Here is a 21,638-nt window from a genome sequence, read left to right as displayed (position 1 = left end):
TGCAAAATGAAGATGGTGTTTGAATGAATTGTTGAAAATCCTTGAATGTAGAGGTACAATAAAACAAATTGTTCTACAACTATTTTATGAAGTAGATCCATCATATGTAAGACATCAAAAGAAAGTTTTAGAGAAGCGTTAGCAAAACTTAAAGACAGGTTCAAGGGCAAGGTAGAAGTCTAGACGTGGGAGGCAGCATTAGAAGAACTAGCCAATATGTTGGGGTTAGAATTAAAGAAGAACAATGATAGGGTTGCTACCCTCTTACTACTCATTTACTACTTTTTTTGTATTTGATTTTTTTAAATTTTTTTGTTTTACTTAATGGTTAAAGAAGTGATTATTAGTAAAATTATATATATATTTTTAATTTTTTCTCAATAATTAAGAATGCTAAAAAAATACTAAAAAGAAAATGATAAAAAAGAAAAAAATTTTAAATACATTATAAGTAGTAAATGAGTAATAATCCTATCACTACCCATTAAAGAATTATAGGTACTTCTGATTTATTTGACTATATAACTATATATGTATGCATGCATGCATGCGTGTTTGTCTATATGACGTTAAAGCGAACTTTATGAAGAAAATTGAGACAATTACGGCAACGATAAAGATATCATACCACCATATTAAATTCACCTAAAATTTATTGGAGAAACTGAGCACATAAAAAATTCAAATCTAAATCTAAGAATAGAAAAAAACTTTAAATAAGTAGTAATTTTAGATATAGATATAAAGACACACAAATACTCTTAAATTATAAGTTTCAATTTTCACATATATATTAATGCATGCTGATACGGACGTATTTTGTACCCTGGCCTGCAAATGGCCCCACCAACCTGCAACACAAAAAGATAGGGGAGGTTCCATGTGGTCAGAGAGACCTCTAATGTCTAAGATATCATGACATTCTTTCTTGGACATTATATACGTGATTTTATTTATTTGAATTTTTAAGTTTATAAAAAAATAATTCTCCACTTATAAATTAATATAATTTGACGTGATAAATTAGAATTTTATTAAATTTAAACTAAAGTAAAAGATACTATATAATTTCTTATACCATATAGTAAAAGATACCATATAATTTTATAAATCAATCTCCCAGTTTTTCTTCATTCATTACCCAAAATGCTTGATTTGGTTTTGATTAACTTTCAAATCACGCTCCCAAAACTAAAATATACAAAGCTAGTTTTGACCCTGTAATAATTCCTCTTTTGTTCGAAAGTTGACAACTCAATATGGTGGTGTGAAGTCTATATGTGATTCTACTTTGTGTTGGCATGCATTTTAATTCAACTCAGTTTAAAGACACTTTTGATTTTATCAAACAAGTGTAAATTAATGACCATTTGGTTATGCAATTCAAATAAGATAAGATGACATATTTTGAATAGTAATGAAGTTTTTAACTTAAAATGAGATGAAATAATTTGTTAAAAAAAATATATATTTGGATAGTGAAATGAGATAAAATAATTTTTAATTTTTGATAGTTGAAAAATGTGTAAGTATCACTATTTCATTGATAGTCGAATTGTGAACTATTCATATACTGTTGATTATCAATTTTTAATGTTTATTACTGTTTTTTTTAATAAGTAATTTCATTACTGTTTATTTAAGTAGAAGTTTTAAAAGTTTAGAAATAAAAAATATTGTGTTTAGATAGAGAAATAAATAATAACAAAAAATATATTGCCATTGAAATTTATAACAAATAATAATTTTTCCCACCGACGGGATCGTGTATCATGAGTAAAAAGCTGGCAGGACACGTTTCTTTCAACTCCAATAATAATTATACCAATTCAGATGACAGCTTTTTATGATGCAACGCGGAAGTTGCCAAGAAGTTCCTCCTCATGCAACGAGACTTATATAAGGAGCTCCATCGTCTTCCTCGATCCATCCATCTCCAATTAATTATACTTTACATTCATAATGACTTCTCCCAACGCATTCCAAGGAGTCCTTTCCTCTCCCTCCTCCTCCAATTCTCCTGTTTTAACCTCGCAATCAACTCACGATGTATTCTTAAGCTTTCGAGGTAAAGATACACGCAATAATTTTGCTGGTCATCTTTACCAAGCTTTGGTTCAAAATGGAATCAACACTTATAGGGATGATAAGGAGCTGGGAAAAGGGGAAGAGATTTCACCTGCGCTTTTAAAGGCCATTGAAGAGTCAAAGGTTTCGATCATTATATTTTCTGAAAACTATGCGTCATCTACGTGGTGTTTGGATGAACTGTTGCAAATCCTAAGATGTAAAGAATCAAAGCAACAAAAAGTTGTAGCAGTCTATTACAAAGTCGAGCCATCGACAGTACGACACCAAAATGAAAGTTTTAAAGAAGCGTTCGCTAAACATGAAGAAAAGTTCGATGATGCTAAAGTTCAGAAGTGGAAGACTGCCTTAAATCAAACTGCCAAGCTATGCGGTTTTCATTTGAAGATCGACGAGTAATTTCAACAACTCTTATCCCTCTGTCAATTCATATATTTTTTTAGTTTTGATCTGATTACATCCTTTGACAGTATATAATATATATATATATATATATATATATATATATTTATATCCCCTCAGTAAGACATGACAATATCAAGATTTAAAATACGAAAACACTACAACACTTAAGAAGCAAAATGAACAAATGGACAGAATTCTTCCAACACTCCACGAGCCACTCGCCCACATAAATTACACAATTCATCCAAATACTTCGCATGGCACTCGGCCACAGCCACAAGACAGAATTTCATGAGCATCACACACCACACTTTACATATTTTATATATTTATTTTTATTCCGCTTCATCATAAAAATAAGAGATTTGCTATGCATCAACCACTATTCTCTTTCTCATCACACACTTGTAGCTTTTTTATGAAGTGTAGGGGTGGGTACATGGATGTTTTTCATAGAGTGTGTAGTGTGAAGTGGTGAATAGTAGCTGATGGAAAAAATGTCTCTAAAAATAATCTATTTACCACGTATTTGTTTTAAAAACGGAAAAAAAAAAAAATTTAAAGGAAGAATGGTGTGTGGTACTTTGATAAGTAAAATTATTCGAATTTCACGTATCACAATTCACAATTTACATCAAAAATTATTTTCAACGTTGGTCCAAGAGCCACTTACACACGAAGGGGAGAATCTCTGGATGATCACAGGCGTCCCGAGCTCTGCTGCTTCCTGTGGTCATTCCCGTCTCGTAAGCTGAAGGCGCAGTGGTCTCTTGAATGGGTGTGGTGGGTCTTAGGTAGAAATAAACAGATTGTGTGTGCTGCGGAGCTAGAGAGAGAGAGAGGAGAAACCGAGAGGGTGAGACAGAGAGTGAGGGAGTGGAAACTGAGAGGGAAGGCGGAAGTGGGTAGTCGTCCGCCTGAGAGAGAGTGTGACGGAGACAGAGAGAATGAGAGGGACAGAAGATTGACGGAGACAGACGCGGAAGGAGGGAAAGTGAGAGACGGCAGAAGGAGGAGAAGTACGCTAGTGAGAGGTAGTGGGGTGGTCGGCGGGTGGAAAATTTCAGAGAGAGACAGAGAGGCGGAGACAGAAAGAGAGAATGGAAGAGAGTGAGTGAGTGTGACAAACACAGAGAGTAAGGGCTCACCGTGGCCAGCATCTGGCAGACATGGCACGGCGAGGTGGCGGTAGCAAGGGTTTTCGATCCCAAAATGGGTGAGGGTTTCGTGTTACAGAGAGAGCGACGATCGAGAGAGATGGAGAGAGAGGATTACTGGAGATGCGGTGTCGACGCATGGAGGATGGTGGCAGCAGACGGCACAAAACAGAGAGGAGAAATCTGAGGGAGGGAGAGTGAGACCGAGAGATGAGAGGGAGTAGAAAGACAACGAGAAGCCGAGGGAGGGAAGAGAGGTGGTCGCGGAGGGGGAGGTGGCTCACGCTAGTTATAGACCGAGAAACCACTTCACGAGCAACATAGTTCTCGTTTGTGATTGATGGAGGTCGGTGGCAGCTTGGGGTGGCAGAGAAGGGATGACACTCGGCTACGTTTGTGTTTGTGGGTGTGGTTGGTAGGCAGAGCGGTGCACAGAGGTCACGAGAGGGGGAGGAAGGCGACAGGGCATGAGGGAGAAGAGATCAGCGAGAACGAGACACAGGGGAGGACTGGGGAAGGAGAGGGGGACTAGGGTTTGTGGGAAATGGGACAAAACGAGGCCGTTTTCAGGGGATGGGCTTGCCTTCTCCTAAGGTTTTGGGGCCTTAGTTGTGGTCTGTGCTTGGGCTTTTGGGGCTGGCTTCACATTCCGTAAGACCAAAATGCAGAAACCTCGGTTCATAAAAATTTGTGTTCATATTGATGTTTTTTAAGCAATAACATTTTTCACACTCGAACTACGGTCCTTTTTTTTTTTTACCATAAATTAATATATATATATATATATATATATAGATAATTTCTACCCTAAGTAATTCCATACATTTATGATTTACCAATTAAATTGGTCAAGCAGCACATTTTCGATATATATTGTCAAATTAAATTGGAATGTACAAAATAAAATTTATCCGTCCTTCAGAATGCAAATTAATACTTTACCAAACTTATGGTATAAATTGAATATGGGTGACATTTTTTTTTAACACATATATGTCACGTACTGAAAAACATTACCATAACGATTAAAGAAAACAGTACTGAACAAAGAATGACAACGCACATGGCTTTGCCTCTCCACTATTTTCATAGTTCCATTTCTTTTACCTTTTTTAAGTCTTCAATTTGATAAAGACCATCTGATCTGCACCTTCTTCGATCAGCAGTTTCAGCACTTAGGATGATAGTTTTGGTATAGTACTTATAAAGCTAGCCATGAGAATTGTTACACTTTCTAAAAAAATTCATATGTTTATAAACTGTCGTTAGTTCAAAACATATGCATTCATTTTGAAACAAATTGGATAAATTTGGGATCTATATAAAGAAATTATTTTTTTAATATTGGACTTTACTTCTCTTTTTTTTTTTAATAAAGTGCGTGAAACTAGCACAACCTAAAATTGTATCTATCATGTATCTAGTTCAAATGGTAGTGATCATTTTCCTGTCAATAACGTCATTTATAACATGAGAATAAAATTGTGCATAAATCATGTTCTCATGTCTTTTAACGTGAGGAAGTCAAATTCATGAATCTTCTTTAAATCTTTTTGCTATGGTAGGGACGAATCTAAGTTTATCCAGGAGATTGTTCAAAACGTCTCAACAAGCTTACCAAATCGTTTTGACTTGCATGTGGCCGAGTATCCAGTGGGAATACAATCTCGTGTAGAAGATATTAATAACCTATTATGTATGGAGGAGAATGACGTACACATGATAGGGATTTACGGTATTGGTGGAATTGGTAAAACAACTATTGCAAAACAGATGTATAACCTCATTGCTAAGAAGTTTGAAGGCCGTTGTTTTCTTGCTGATGTTAGAGAATCTTCAAAACAAAATCAAGGCCGTCTCAGACAATTACAAGAGAAAATTCTATCTAACATTCTAGTAAAGTCACCAAGGGTTGATGATGATGATCAAGGAATGGAATTGATAAGGAATACACTTTGCCGGAAAAAAATTCTTTTGGTTCTTGATGATGTTGATTGTATGGACCAATTAAAAAGATTATGTGGAAAATGCGATTGGTTTGGTTCTGGGAGTCTAATCATCATAACAACAAGGGATATAAGTTTGCTAACTAACCATAAGGTGAGTGTGAAATACCTTATGGAGGAGATGAAAGGTGATGAAGCCCGTCAGCTCTTTACCCAGCATGCCTTCAGTAGTAGTACTGACAACCCGATTGATGGTTTTGCGGATCTCATAGATGAAGCACTACAATATGCTGGTGGCCTTCCACTTGCCTTAAAGGTGGTAGGCTCAAATCTATATGGACATGATAGAAAATATTGGGAAAGCCTATTGGAAAAGTACAAAAGAATTCCAGCAGAAGATATCCAGGAAAAGCTCAAAATAAGTTATGATGGATTAGATGAGCCTACAAAAAGTATTTTCCTTGACATTGCATGTTTCTTCAAAAGAAACAAGAAAAAAGATGTCACTAAAATACTAGATGATTGTGATGTCTTTCCCAAGTGCGGTATCGAAAAGCTCAATGATAAATGTCTCATAACGATTGAAGATGACCGACTGATGATGCATGACTTACTAGCAGATATGGGTAGAGAAATTATCCGACAAGAATCACCCAAAAAACCTGGCAAGCGCAGTAGATTATACTTTCACAAAGATGTCCGTCATATACTTGAAGAAAATAAGGTAAGATTCGCCCTAGAGATATAATTCTACTTCTGAGTTCTCCTTTTTCTCAATTGAAGCTGCTATTAAATTAAAACAAATGGATCCATAAATACATATAAATTATTATATAGACATGTACGTACCCTCCACGTGAAATATTATCTCAATGTGAAAATAAAATAATTTTAGTAAAGAAGTATAAAGAAAGTCATAAAAAGCAATTCCCCTTTTTCCCATATTTTTCCTATAAAGGCAAAATGCTATGATTATCTGATGCGTTTTAGTATTTTAAACTGAGTAATACGTATGAAACAAAAGAAGTATACATGACTTTTACAATTAAACGTGCTCACTTATTTCTGAAAATCTGATAATAAAAATAAGGCTATTCCTTTCGAAATCTAAAATAGAAACACCATATGAAGAAAGATGTGGCTTATGTATTTTGTTTCCTTCTTAAAAAAATGGGATGGTGATTTATTTTTGGAAAAAATATATATTTATATATATAATCTTAGCATGTTAAACTTATAGTTCAACACCTGTTCATTCTCACATTAGGGAACAGGGGAAATTGAAGGCATATTGATAGATCTGCCTCAGGAGGACTGCTTGATACGTTTGGGTCCTAAGGTGTTTGCAAAAATGAAAGGCCTCAGAATATTAAAAATTACATGCTGCAGGGGGATTTTTCGTGACGGATTGAACTATCTCTCTAAAGAGTTAAGAGTTCTTGATTGGCTTGGTTGCCGTTTGGATCGTTTGCCATCTTCTTTTCATGGAAATAAACTCATTGTTTTAAATATAAGAGGAAGCAATATTAGTAGTTTGGGAACGGGATTGCAATCTAGGGTAAGTATCTTTATTTTCAATCTCATGTCGATCTATCTTCCCTTTAAGGTATGATGCAAATTTCCTTTAATTGTTTATATGTTTCCTTTATTTTCTTCTTTTTAAACAGAAATTGACACGTATAGATCTCAGTTACTGTCGATACTTGGAATATATACCGGATCTTTCAAGTTGCCCAAATCTAGAGGAGTTGGTTTTTGATGGATGTATAAGTTTAGCTGAGGTTGATGATTCTGTTGGAGTTTTGGAGAAGCTTGTTGAATTGAGATTGAAAGGATGTTCCAATTTCAAGATGTTGCCAAGAAGCTTCGAGTTGGGATCTCTAGAATTACTTGAACTTGAAGGTTGTACAAGTCTTGAAAACTTTCCTGAAATTCTGTGTGAAATGAAACATTTGAAGCGTGTCAAGATAGAAAGCACTGTAATACAGGAGCTACCTTCATCCATTACATCCCTCACTGGGCTCAAACAATTGTATATGTATGGGTGCAAAAGGCTTGTGCATCTTCCAATTAACATTTTTAAGGTGGAATGTCTAGAGGATGTTACAGTCATTGAATGTCCAAATTTTGTATATTTTGGACAGGAGGTGGGGCATAATGGACAATCCATGCCACAGGAAAATGAAATTTCATTAAGTAAAGAATTTCTCCCATTGACGCCTCGAGAATCAAATAATTTATCTTGGACATTTAATTTCTCGTCCAGTTTGAGGTATTTAAACCTAGATAGTATTGGTATTATTAGCCTTCCTCCATTCATAGAAGGATTTGTTGAATTTTCTCACCTCAGTTTGAAGGATTGTAAGCAACTTAAAGAAATTCGATACCTTCCACCAAATATAAAATATGTAGAAGCTCGAGGATGCGGGTTATTGGAATGCTTTCCTCATGTATCAAAAGAAGTTTCATTCGGTACAACCGAATTAAAACGGCTAAGCTGGATTGACTTATCAGAGTGCGCTAAAGTGCATGTGAATGTAGGGGGGAATCTTGCGCCAAATCCATTATTGGTTCAGGTACACATGTCTCATCTATTTGATCACTAATTTCTTTCTGTTTCGTATATATGCCATATTTGATAGCTTGTATTTGTTTTCTAACATATATATACTTGGTTTAATAGGAACGCTTTCGTGAGAAATATTCAACTATGATTATATATCCAGGAAGTAGGATTCCAATGTGGTTTGACTATCGCAAGGAGAATATTTCATATACTAATTTTATTGAAATAGAAATTGATCGTAATGCGTCCATGTGTTTTGGGCATCAGATCGTGGCATTAGTTTTGTGTTTTGTTGTGGGACCTCTTCCAGCATGGACTTTGTATGGTTTTACTATCTCAATAAACGGCCAGCGGATTGGAAACGATGATATGCGGTTATGGGATTCAATGGACCCACATCGTGTATGTCTAAAATACATAACTGGAAATTCTATTGATGCGAATCTGTCAAGAAGTTACAGGGAGGGGAACAATAATATGAGGTTTACATTTGAAAGTGATTCAGAGAGAGCAATCTTAAAAAGTGTCGGAGTCCATCTAATAGACGGGAATGACAATCCTATTCAACTTTCAAAGAGACACCACCCGCGAGATGATGGTGAGCATGACTTGGAACCCGATTGGAACCCACAACAGAAGAGGCGGGGATCTTCAACCAGCTCTAGCATTATGGAAATTCAAAGAGGCTATGGATGATTTAATTAATGAAGAATTTTAGACTTGGGTATGTGATAATAGTTTAATTGTGTAGAATTTTACTAAATTAAATAAAGCATTATCACAATTATATATGTAGTGTTAATTCTGATATTTTTATTAGTTTTGAAAATTTATTTTGTTTTATTGTGATTAGCTTCATAAATTAATTATTTCTTGCTTTGATTCATTGATTTTTTAGTTCTTAACTAATTTTATTTTAGAACTTATTTCTCTGGACTGGATTATAATTTATTTAGTTTATATTTGATTGATTTTACCACCAACCCTCCATCATGTAAACCACTGCGGCACCCTTTGAGTTGAAGCTACAAATAATTAGACTACTTCCTACCTTTCATGGTGTCGAGAAAGATCCTTACATGCATGTAAAGGATTTTCTTCAAATTTATGCTACTTTTAGGTTCTAAAACTTCACTGATGAGTCAGCTCGTCTACGCTCGTTTCCTTTTTCTTTAAAGGACAATGCCAAGGCATGGTTTAACTCTCTCTGCCTTCTAGATCTATCACTTCTTTGGATATTCTCGTTACAAAATTTCTTTCTAAATTTTTTTCGATGCAAAAAACTAATGCTTTGAGGAGAGAGATTGTTGATTTTTAACAAGATGATAATGACAGTTTTATGAGTTGGGAGAGATTTAAGGACTTGCTTCTAAAGTGTCCCCATCAAGGTCTTGAGACACGAAGACAAGTGCACTATTTTTATAACAATTTAATTTAGAGAAACCGTAACATGATTGATTCGATGAATGATGATGAATTTTTGAGTTCGATGGATGATGAGCCATATAAGTTTCTTGAAAATTTATCTTAAAGCTCCTATCAATGGAATTTTCCTAATCATAGATAGACACTATCCCAGACAATCAAGAAATGAGGTTTGTCTAAAACAAGTGAAAATCATGCAGATATTAAGGTCAAATTAGACAATCTCACTCGTAAGGCAGAAGCTTTGACTCTAAGTAGAATCATGAATTATGTCAATCAAGTTCAAGATGAATTATATTCTCTCTGTGCTAGTATCATGTATATGACACAAACGTGTCCTTCCACAAGCTTATTCAGAGTTCTGTTTGCTAATTTTTCTGAGACATTCAATCTCAGTTGGTGGAATCATCCTAATTTTTCCTGGAAGCAAAATCAGCTTCCCATGAATTTATGTTGACCTCAGAATTTTTCTAATTATAATTTACTATTGCAAAATCATCCTAATTTTTCTATTTCTATCTGCTAACTTTTCATTATGTTTGTACTGTACTGTACTGTACTCATTTTGAGCATGTTGTTTCAGCATGTTTTGTGTCTATTACAATCATAATGCATCGCCTGTATCTGTATTCATGTGTTATTAATCCCTTATTTTTTTATCCCATCCGTTATGCAATGTTTTGCAATAGTAAGGGAGAAGTAATAAACTTTACCAACATATATAACATGAACTTTGTATTTTGATTTGCAGTTATTCATTCACAGGCTGTCTTAGTGCTTGATTTGGGCAACTTTGACCTTCCCTTTTTAGCCCCCCAAAGCTCAAATATTTCAAGAAATCACTGTTGTTCTCCCTCCTATACATAAACCCTAGCTGCAGGCCTCTCTTCAGTGATCTTGGTGAGTTTTCTTCAAGTTAGCTCTTTCCTTTTGGACTCAATTGTATCTCTCAAAGAACTCTTCTAATGAATTCTCTTGTCTTTCTTGAACAGTTTTATCATCAACTTCAATTGCATTATCTCATGGTGACTCGTGAATAAACATCCATTGATATTCCATGTATCTTAGAAACATTTTCACGGAAAATTAGTACACTTTTAAAGGTATTTTTTAGTTTAAGTGACATAGAATGAACATTTCTCGAATTGTTTTGCAATGGCTCAAACCTTTCATTCATAGGATGCTTGTGGAATTTGCAGCAAAGTAATCTCCTCGACCACTCTACTGGTATTTCAGTACATATATAAATAACATTACCAGGGATATTGAAACAGGTTCAAGGCCTCAAAGTCTATGTTTTTAGATCAAGACTAGATCTGTAAAGGGAGATTTAAGTGCCTTGAAAACTATTTTTTATAGACCTGATGACCATAAGAAGGGTAAGGATAATAAGGTTAGAATTGTACAGCATAACATAAAAGAAATTATAATTTTCTTGGATTCTTTTCGGGTTAACCAAATAGAATATGTATTGGACCTGATTTCTTATCCCTTTTTCACCTTTACAGCTTTCTATGAAACTGTGATGACCTCTTCCCATATTGGAAAGGATGTTGGATGAATTGTTATACTAGGCATTAGAAGGTCACCATTAAAAGGCTGAAACTAATGACCAAATTTATGTGTGGAGCGAAGAAAGGTAAAATGTGCATGGAGCTGGTTTTCTAAACATGTGTGGCAAATGCATGAATTTAGATTAACTTAATTTCTTTGAGAATCTAAAATGTTGTTGATTTCCTTTTTTGTCATACTGTACTTGTAGATCTTAGTGGGCTGGATTTATCAAAATACAGGGTGATTGGCCTGCCATTTTGTGGTTATGGTTTTGTGAAGGTTTTTCATTTTCCTGTTTGATTTGGTACGAGCATTCTTTGCTGGGACTTTGTTTTCAGTATTTCAAGGATGGTATCGTTTGTGAATTAGTATTGCATTAAGCTTTGAAGAAACAACAAAAACAGAGGAAATAAAGAGAGTGCGCTCTAGATGCTCGACACAATGTCTCAAAGGAAGTCAGATTCTCATTTCTATTCTGTGTATTTCATTTTCATGCCTAATACATCAGCTTTACAGCACATATATATAGGGTAATTGCTGAAAGTTTCTGGTTTCGGAAATTACACAAATCATAAATCCTAAAGCTCAAATAAAGAGTGCACTCTAGGTCCTTGACACAATGTCTCAAAGGAAGTCAGATACTCATTTCTATTCTGTGTATTTCATTTTCATGCTTAATACATATGCTTTACAGCACATATATACATATTCGAGTAAGAGCAAATCAGATTATAATCATTGATCACACGGTTCACATTTATTCAGTTAGTTATAGAGGAATATTCTGGAGACTTTACTGGGGTCATGCTTAAGTCGTGCTTGTAGGATTTTCTTCTAGAAGCTTTAATGCTGGTAGTGCCTCTTGTTGCAGCATCTTCTCTTATGAGGATTCTGTTCCCTCAATAAGATTGGATTTTGAGTTTTGTTTCTGTTTGGATATAGGAAGCATGCATGTTGTTAGGTTGTGAAATTGTTTCTATTCTCTGCTTTATGATCATTGCTTTGCATTACTATTCTGTTTTTTCTCATGAAAAGTTCATCTTTCTAGTGAGTGTATATATATATCTATATATATAATGTATCATGTGCATGTACATGTATATGTACTTATACAAACGTGTTTCTTCAGTTGTATTTATTCTTCACTGAGTTATCAGAAAATGGCTGCTTCTAACAAACTCTTAAGGTACAAAGTAATAGTTACAAATTTGCAGTCTTATGTTTTGAACTAAAATATTGATTAAGCCTATAAGTGATCTATTGGATTTTATATTGTTCTGGTAATTAAAATAGAGAGTATTTCCTGTAAGATTAATTGTTAAATCTATATCTATATATATACTCAAAACTTTTTAGTTGAATATAATGTTTGAACATACATGATCATCTCAAGGCTTCATTTGCATCTAGCACTTTCCACGCTAATATTGGACATTGATTAGCCAACTTAAACCTCCAAAGAACTGAAAACCCACATGAAACAATGCCTAAAGCCCACATGTGCATATATACAAAGATAAATATGTGTGAAAACATTCAGGCAGTGATGGTTTGTCCTATCAATGGTAGGAAATTTAGAGCTATGTGGAAAGCCTATGGGTAAATTGTGACGAAGGCTCAATTCCAAGTATCCTAGTGATTGTTATACTTGCAACAATGGCAACAATCGGCATAGGTATAGTGGTCTTCATCAACCACAACAGGCAACCATCTTTATTGACAAAGGCTCCAGTACAGCCATCAAACTTGCAAAAGAAATCAGGCATAAAGGAATCGAACAAATCAAGGCAAGACTCACCAAACTGCAGTGGAAATATCCAGATGGTTGAGAATGTGAAGCTGAACTTTGTCAGGGAAGATAGGGAGAGGTTTGATACGCAGGAATTGCTTAAAGCCTCAGCGGAGATATTGGGCAGTGGATCCTTTGGGTCTTCTTACAAGGCTGCCTTGCACAATGGACAGATGATGGTTGTGAAGCGGTTCAAACAAATGAATAATTTGGGGAAAGAGGAGTTTCAAGAGCATATGAGCAAGTTAGGGAGGTTGAGACACCTGAATCTGCTTCCTCTGGTGGCTTACTACTATAGGAAGGAAGAGAAGCTCTTAGCATTTGACTGTGCAGAAGGCCAGCTTGGCCGTTCATCTGCATGGTACACTGATCTCCTTTCTAAAATATGTTTTCTCACATGTGCATGTATATTAGTTCGTGAATTGGTGGGCGCTCTGTATATCTTTCTTTATAAACATAGCATTTTTGTCATGCATGTATACATACATATATATAATATCCGCCTCTGTTGTGTAATCACTTTCAATGTGTTCACTGACATCATTTTCAATGCAAAGAAGCATTATCACATTGTCCAATTATACCAATAGTCCTTCTAATTATAAGCCAGTTTGGAGGAAAACTCTGTCATTCTTCAATTTACTGTTTATAATTATAAAGCAATACTCAATCTGGTTGAACAAAGTCTGCAATTTCTTTTTTCTTGTTCTTCCTTTAAGGTAGTAGCATTTAATTAATTGTCGTCACCCAACTACTATATATATATATATATATATGCTTGGACACACATATTCACTTACTACCTGTGACCAACCGGTCCTTTTTCTCTCGATTGGTCACAAATCTTGTCTTTACGTTTTAAATCTCGAATCCTTATTTTTAAGTTTAGCAGATAATTTTTAAATTGAGCTAGTGTTTTAAAATCTTCTATATATTTTTATGAGTCCAAAACTTTTAATGGGATATTTTAATATTATTGAACCAAACCTAATTTTTGAAGTAAGCCTCTTTCATTTTGGAGCCTCGAAAATAATCAGGCCCCTGTGATGGGGCTTTGATACCAACGGTAAGGAAATATAGATTGAAGAGGTTGCATAGATAGAATGGAGGAAATAGTCTTAATCATTTCAATAACAAACCTGGCTGTTAAATAGCCTTACAGAGAACTGAAATAAATAACTGAAAGCAATAACATAGCCCACATTTAATAACAAACGTGGTAGGAAGACTAAATCAACAAGTAACAAACATCCCAACATAAAAGGAAAATACATATGTGGTCATAACTGACCACTTAAGCAATGCATTTAACATAACTCAACAGTAACCAGGATATTGCTCTATATGGTGTAACCAGTTGTTAATTGCAAAGCAGTGTCAAATGCAATGGTCTTTGTCTTTTTACCAAGTTTTGTATTAGTATTTGGCTATGTTTTACTAAGAAGGATTAAATATGTAGAGACACGGCATGCATGCAATCTTGGAGAGTCGGATGGGCATAGTTCACAAAAGGATACCAATAAGCATTCAGTCTTCAAGTGGTGCTGCTCATCACTTCCACCACTCACTAAGTTTTTCCTTGGCTCCTTCATTCTTGGTGGCTCAAAATCAGTCGGCAGTTCCTCCTCTGTCTGCAAATGGCAAAATCATTCTAGACCACCTCAAGAGGTAGCACAACCACCATACAAGCCACCAAAGCAGCTGGTAAGATCCCTTTTTTAATTCTGTCCAAAAAACTGTAGCATAGCAGCAAACTCTTTCTGCAATGCGTTTCCTCCTCTAAATTTATGCAATTGATTCCTTCCTACTAGTTTATGTTTGGTTGACTCTCTAGCTTTTTTATCTCCATTTGATCACTTCTAAATCCTTGATTGTGTAATTAGGAATGTATTAGAAAGAGGGAAGGTTTGAAAACAAGAAAATACACAAGCTCTTGGCTGTCCTTCTAGTGCAGAAAAGAAAAAATTCAGCAACTTCAACCCTTGATTCCTATTAAGTTTCAGCACCTTAGTTTTCTTTTATTTCATCTCTTCAACTCAGCCTCAATATGTGACATTAGGACTACCGAATGACCTTAAAATCTCAGACCAAAACCAGCTCTAAGTTTAGGGGAACAGCAACACACACAACAACAGCAGAAAGTTGTAAGAGACAGCAGCAGCAGTAACAGTTTCTCATTTTGTTTCCCCTCTCCTTCTCACATGTAATCTCTTCTTACTCCAAGGACCCTCATCCATACAATATATTCTAGTCCAGTGGATGAAATACTCGAGCTCAGAATGAAGGAAAACAGAAAACAAAAACATCCTATCTGCAGCAGCAGTTTTCATATTTGAACCCCTCATTGTTTACTCTAATTTCTGAATGCTTTTACCTCTTAGTTCCTCTTAACTCAAGCCTCCTTACCTCTAACTTCATTTGGTTGAGTAGTAGAAAGTATGGTGGAGGGAATGATAATTTGGAGCAAGAAAACATCTATGTCAGTTGCAATTTTATAGTGTTAATTCTTATATTTTTATTAGTTTTGAAATATTTATTTTTATTACTTAAATTTGAACTTTATCTTAATGAAGGAATTGAAGTTTGGAAATGAATCAAAGTTGCGGAAGGAATCAAAGAAGGGAAAGAATTGTAACCATAACAAACTTCAACGGTAAGTCGGCGGCAAACTTGTAGCTATTTTTACATTATGAGAGTAGTGTAATTTTTAATTTTCTGTAGTTCCATTTTAAATATGGATTTGATATTTATTTACGTTCATATTTCAGAATTTATTTTCATGAATATGCCTAGCTAAATTTTCAACAAAGGTTAAGGATGAGACCTCATTAATGATTAGTAATATTATTTATGAGATTGATTTTTTTTTCCAATTAATGATGCGTTCAACGATTTATTATTCTTGCTTCATATCAATTGAGAAGGATAAAATTCTTGATATAAATTCAATCATATTTTCATGATCTAGAATAATTTTAATCAGTTGAGAGCACGATTCATAATTTTGTTAAAAATAAAATTATCTGTTAATAGTTTTTTCATTGTTTAGATTAATTTGCATATTTAAAATTTATTTTAGTTTTTTATTGTGATTATAGATTAATAAGTTAATTATTTCTTGCTTTGATTCATTGATTGTTTAGTTCTTAACTTCTTATTTTATTTTAGAACTTAATTTTTTTGAACTAGATTAGAATTTTTTTGAACTTAATATACTAGTTCCATGCATACGACACAAATGTAGATTTATCGTGGCTTTCAGGTGAAGAGATTGAAGGACATGATTGCATCTGCTAGTCGTTTATGGGCTATTTCTTTCAGTTCACTTCTCTGAGATCTAGTGGGGTATGGAATTTCCTTAATGACAAGCATTTCTTTTAATTTTTGCTTTGGATTGCTGGGGAAAAGTAAAGTTGTTGCTTTTAATAACTATAATGTAGCTTTTTTGTTTGCTACTTTACTTGTTTTTGGTGTTGTAGGGGTAGCAGTTTTTCAGGATCAAGATTGGTTTTCTTCAAGTTTTGTGATCGTAAAGTTTGGATCAATGGTTTGTGTGTCTTTCCAAACGATGGTAATTTCTGAGGTTAAGATCATTAAGTACTATCGATTCATACTTTCATGAACTATAAAGACTGTTTTTTGGCAGACAATTGTGGTGACGGAAAGAGAAAATTTTGCTTTTGAGTTGCTGGTTTTTCACTGTTTGAATTGTATAGCAAGTTGTGGCTTGATTTCTTAGGATTGGGAACATTCATGGTGGACAAGACAATTGGTGAATTGTAACAATCTATTGCTCATTATGACGTAACCAGGATGTTGTTCTTTTTGGTATAACCAGGAAGTTGCCTTTGGTTGGATTGTTCTTTTTGATGTAACCCAGTTGTTAATTGCAAAGCAGTGTCAAATGCAATGGTCTTTGTTTTTACTGTGAAGGATTAAATATGTAGACACAGCATGCAGTCCTGGAGAGTCGGATGGGCATAGTTCACAAAAGGATACCAATAAGCATGCAGTCTTGAAGTTTTTCCTTGGCTCCTTCATTCTTGGTGGCTCAAAATCAGTCGGCAGTTCCTCCCCCGTCTACAAATGGCAAAATCAATAAGAACATTGGCTCATTGAAAAACAAAAAAGAGCAAATGGAAGTGTATTTACAAGATGGCCTAAGCCATGAATTTCATGATAGTATATTTAACCAAATCCACCAAAAAATATGAAGGAGTATCCGAGGAAAGGGTCAATTTTTTCTGTTTCATTATCTGCAATTTCTTCTTCATGTACTCTGTTTCCTAAAATATGCCTTAATATTATATACCCATATCTGGCTAACTCAAGAAAATTAAAGCCCTACATAAAGACTAATAAGGCTAGCCGAGACACACCCCCCCCCCCAAAAAAAAAAAAAAAAAATCACAGTAAATAAAATTCAAAAGAGAGACGCAAATAAATACAGGGCAAATACGATTGAACTCATGACATTACTATATACCTTTAGTTTCGCCCCCTGATGGTCAGTTTGGATTATGGGAAAGGTTGGAACACAGCGGAAACTAAGATATGAACCCACAATCCTCTAGTCCTCCCAAATGATAATTTCCATTAATTGTATTAGAAAGAAATCATATTTCAAACCTCAATTTTATTTCCTTTCAAATCAGTTTTTCTCAGCAACCCACCAGAGGGTGAAGTAAGAAAAAAATAAAAATAAACCAATAGAGGGAAGAAAAAAAAAAAAAAAGCGAAGAAATTCAACTTTTTTTGGCTTTTCTTATGCAAGACCTTTCTTGAAACTAAAGATAAGAAAATCATACAAGGTATTAAAAATACTAATTTGTCCAGCATATACTACTTTTCTAAGCAACCAAACACCAAAAGTTCTACAAATCAAGGAAATCTAGGAAACTATGAATTGAACCCACCCTAAAATCAAGTACTTACGTACGTACTATTTATGGTCCAGTTTAACAGAGACCGTGTAATGTTGGGATAGGAAAAGGAGATGGGAGTAGAACTAGAATTAGCAATAACAATAGGGGTAGACCCTTGGGGCTCGTATACCATGAAAGAACAGAGTATAGGAGAAAGAAATTTCACGCATTCACTATATGATCTGTACGAGTATATTTGGTAGTTGTAGGCAGTAATCTCTTAATCTATACAAGGTAACAAATCAACATTAAATATCTATCCGTTACAAATATTCAATATGCTGATATGCTGGAGCTAATATCTTGGAGACTTAAATAATGATTGATCTGGATTTACAGTAGCTTGAGTCGTGGGCATATCAGTAGCAACTTGATTCATGGGCATCTAATCTGTAAATTTATCCAAGAGATTGTTCAAGAGGTCTTGAGAATAGTACTAAATCGTACATACTTGCATGTTGCCGAGTATCCGGTTGGAATAAAGTCTCATATGAAAGATATTGATATGCTTTTATGTATTAAGATGAATGACAAGCATGACAAGAATTTTAGGTACTGGTGGAATTGGTAAGACAACTATTGCAAAAGTGATGTATAACCTCATTGCTGATCAGGTTGAAGAGACTTGTTTCCTAGAAGATGTTAGAGAATCTTCAAAACCAGATAAGGGTGGTCTCATCCAATTGCAAGAGAAAATCCTTTCTGAGATCCTAAGATATTCAAGTATGAAGGTTGGTCATGTTGATTAAGGAATCAATTTGCTAAAGTAGAGACTTCGCCATAAAAATATCCTTTTGGATCCTGATGAGGTTGATCATTTGGACCAATTAGAAAAACTATGTGGAAGATGCGATTGGTTTGATTTAGGAAGTCGAATCATCATAACAACAAGAGATAAGGGTTGACTAATTAAGCATAGTGTGTTGGTTGGCAAGCACAGTGGGTTATACTTTCATGAAGATGTTTGTGAGTATTTGAAAAAAATAAGGTAAGATTCGCTTTGTAAGAAATATGATTTTACTCTTGAGTTCTCTTTTTTTCTCAATTGAATCTACAATTAAATTAAACGACATGGATCCAGAAATATATGTAAGTCATATAGACACACGTACAGATCCTCCACATGAAACCAATTCCCCTTTCCCCATTTTTCTAAAGAGGCAAAATACTATGATTATCTCATCCTGTTTTAGTATTTTTTTTTTTAAAAAACTGAGTAATACGTATACACCATATAAAGAAAGATGTAGCTTATGTTTGTTGTTTCCTTCTTACAAATGGAATTGTAATATACATAGTTTGTAAAAAAAAAAAAATTAGATAATTTTAGAAAGTGCTGAATTATAGGGAATTTATCATCGATTTTTTATAGAACACTTGTGCATTCTCTCACTAGGGTACAAAGCAAATAGAAGGCATATTGGTAGATCTACCTCCAGGGGACCGCGTGATGCGCTTGAGTCCGAGGGTGTTTGCAAAGATGAAAAGGCTCAGAATATTTATAAACCGCAATGCAAGTTTTTGTGGAAGATTGAATTATCTGCCCAATGAGTTAAGAGTTATTGATTGGCTGGGATATCCTTTCCAGTCTCTGCCATCTAATTTTCATGGAAAGAAACTCCTTATTTTAAGGATGGATAGAGGCATGATTAGAGAGATAGACGTGAGATTGCTATCTAAGGTACGTATATATATATATATATATATATATATTTTAAAGGAATAATACTCTTTATTAAAACTCAAGCAAGAGTAGAAAATTGCATATAAGCTGGACTAAAAACCAGTTTAGGAGCATCCTCTTCTAACTCTAGAGATGCCATTGCAAGATTATGAGCAAACACATTACTATCTCTTTTAACAAACAGAACACTCAAACTAGACAAACAAGATAGTCTCAATTTAGTGTCACAAAGGATCATGCCCACCCTCTCCTATCTATCCAGTTTCTGCTCCAAGCCTTTGACAACTTGGCTTGAATCACCCACCAAGAGTACTGATCCAAGTCCAATACCAGCAACCAACTCTGCAGCATAAAAGGCTCCTTGAGCTTCAGCTAGTAAAGGATCAATTAAGTTTGCTTTTGAAATCCTTTTGGTGGCAATCACCCTACCCTCATGATCATGGGCTACTAGACAAAAACCTGCTCTGCCTTTGACCTCACTCAAGGCTGCATTCCAATTAATCTTTATAGTGCCTGGTGGAGGAGGGATCCAATTAACTCTTTCATCAGATATCACACGAGTGGAAGCCTTAGGAGTCTGTTGAGCAACTCTGAACTCATCAAGGAACTTCTCAAATTGCTTAGCTAAAACCGTTGGATGTGCAAATAAGTCCTCCAAGATAAATTGATTCTTCCTATACCAAATGCTTCTAGCTATTACTGCAAAGAGTTCCATAGTCTCCTAATCACAAGATAGGCTCAGTTCCTCAACAAGCTCACTAAATCTTTCTGTTCTGAGGGAACTTTTATGAAACACAGAAGGGCCCCTGACTCCAAACTTTTATAGCAGATTTACAGTTCCACAAAATATGGACCACAGTTTCTTCTTCACTCAAACAGATAGGACACATAGGTGAGTCACAAATTTTTTTCTTGAACAGGTTTAACCTTGTAGGCAATGACTCGAGGCAGGCCCTCCACATAAAATTCTTTGTTGTATTTTGGATTTTATACCTCCAACAGGTAGTCCGATCCTTCTCCTTATAAGCAACAAAAGAGGACTGACCACTAGCCAATGCATTCATCTCCTTTTGAAGGTGGTAAGCACTCTTAACTGTAAAAACCCCATCCATACTGCCTAACCATATCAATCTGTCTCTAGCACCAGTGACACTAATTGGGAGTTTCAGGATGGTAGCAGCTTCATCCTCCCCAAACACATCTCTCACCATCACCTTATTCCATTGTTTATCTGTCTGGTTTATAAGAGCAGCAACCTTTGCATCCACAGGCAGAATCTTAGTAGGAGACTGGATCCTATAGCTAGAAGGAGTGGGCAACCACCTGTCCTTCCAAATGAGAGTATCATGACCATCACCAATCCTCCAAAAAGAACCCTTTTCAACCAGATTTCTAGCATAACAAATACTCCTCTATATAAAGGAGGGCCTTGCACCCACTTTAGCCTTTAGAAAATTTGTAGAAGCGAATTACTTTACTTTAAGAACCTGTGAAGCCAGAGAATTTGGCTGCTGCGGTATCCTCCAACCCTGTTTAGCCAGTAAAGCAATGTTAAAACTCTCTAAGTCTCTAAAACCCAGCCCTCCTGCAGTTTTGGCCTTCCCCATTTGCTTTCAAGAAATCCAATCGACTTTATTCTCATTTTGTTGTTGATCCCACCAAAACTTATGCATAACTCTATTGAGCTCCCTTAGAAGTGCTTGAGTCAATTTAAAAACCCCCATACACTAGGTGGGGAGAGCTTGAATAACAGCCTTCAATAAAATCTCTTTCCCTACTTGTGAGAGCAGTTTTGTCTTCCAATGGCTCATTCTACTTCGAACTCGACCTAGGATCCCTTTAAAAGCCTGATACCTTGACCTACCAACAAGAGTAGGTAAGCCAATATATTTTTCATAGCATGATGTAGCTCTGATTCCAGCCATTCCAAGAATGTAATCTCTTGTCAACCTTTTTGTATTTGCACTGAAGAAGATGAATGTTTTGTCCTTGTTGAGTTTCTGTCCTGAGACCCTTTCGTAGAGAACAAGCAAGTTAAGTATCTTAGATCATTCCACTGCATTTGCTCGAAAAAATAGCAATCTATCATCTGTAAAAAA

General features: G+C 35.1%; 2 protein-coding genes and 1 non-coding gene across 25 annotated transcripts; 1 reads left to right on the top strand and 2 right to left on the bottom strand.

The window, feature by feature from the left end:
- Window positions 1–633: 633 nt before the first annotated feature.
- Window positions 634–3,764, bottom strand: LOC122295766. The gene is made up of 2 exons (XM_043105003.1): window positions 3,167–3,764; window positions 634–851 (listed from the first exon to the last, which is right to left on the bottom strand). Exons 1-2 carry the CDS (start codon window positions 3,651–3,653, stop codon window positions 730–732), a joined length of 609 nt encoding a protein of 202 aa, XP_042960937.1. The 5' UTR covers window positions 3,654–3,764; the 3' UTR covers window positions 634–729.
- Window positions 1,825–16,855, top strand: LOC122295747 (disease resistance protein Roq1-like). 23 transcript variants are annotated; one of them, XM_043104868.1, is made up of 11 exons: window positions 1,825–2,483; window positions 5,216–6,320; window positions 6,864–7,154; window positions 7,264–8,172; window positions 8,280–8,886; window positions 10,339–10,487; window positions 10,580–10,690; window positions 12,720–13,291; window positions 14,390–14,634; window positions 15,504–15,583; window positions 16,193–16,855. In XM_043104868.1, exons 1-5 carry the CDS (start codon window positions 1,963–1,965, stop codon window positions 8,856–8,858), a joined length of 3,405 nt encoding a protein of 1,134 aa, XP_042960802.1. In that variant the 5' UTR covers window positions 1,825–1,962; the 3' UTR covers window positions 8,859–8,886; window positions 10,339–10,487; window positions 10,580–10,690; window positions 12,720–13,291; window positions 14,390–14,634; window positions 15,504–15,583; window positions 16,193–16,855. The 23 variants fall into 23 exon arrangements, with proteins under 23 accessions (XP_042960802.1, XP_042960801.1, XP_042960792.1 ...); XM_043104867.1 differs by having other exon boundaries at window positions 12,711–13,291; XM_043104858.1 differs by having other exon boundaries at window positions 10,767–13,291.
- Window positions 9,449–9,554, bottom strand: LOC122298024. Its single transcript, XR_006239081.1, has one exon. It is a non-coding gene; the product is annotated as a small nucleolar RNA R71 (small nucleolar RNA).
- Window positions 16,856–21,638: the final 4,783 nt, after the last annotated feature.

This window comes from Carya illinoinensis, chromosome 15, assembly GCF_018687715.1.
Source record: "Carya illinoinensis cultivar Pawnee chromosome 15, C.illinoinensisPawnee_v1, whole genome shotgun sequence".
NCBI classification, from domain to species: domain Eukaryota; kingdom Viridiplantae; phylum Streptophyta; class Magnoliopsida; order Fagales; family Juglandaceae; genus Carya; species Carya illinoinensis.
Note: the sequence above shows the minus strand (reverse complement) of the source record. Positions and strands in the feature narration are given on the sequence as shown.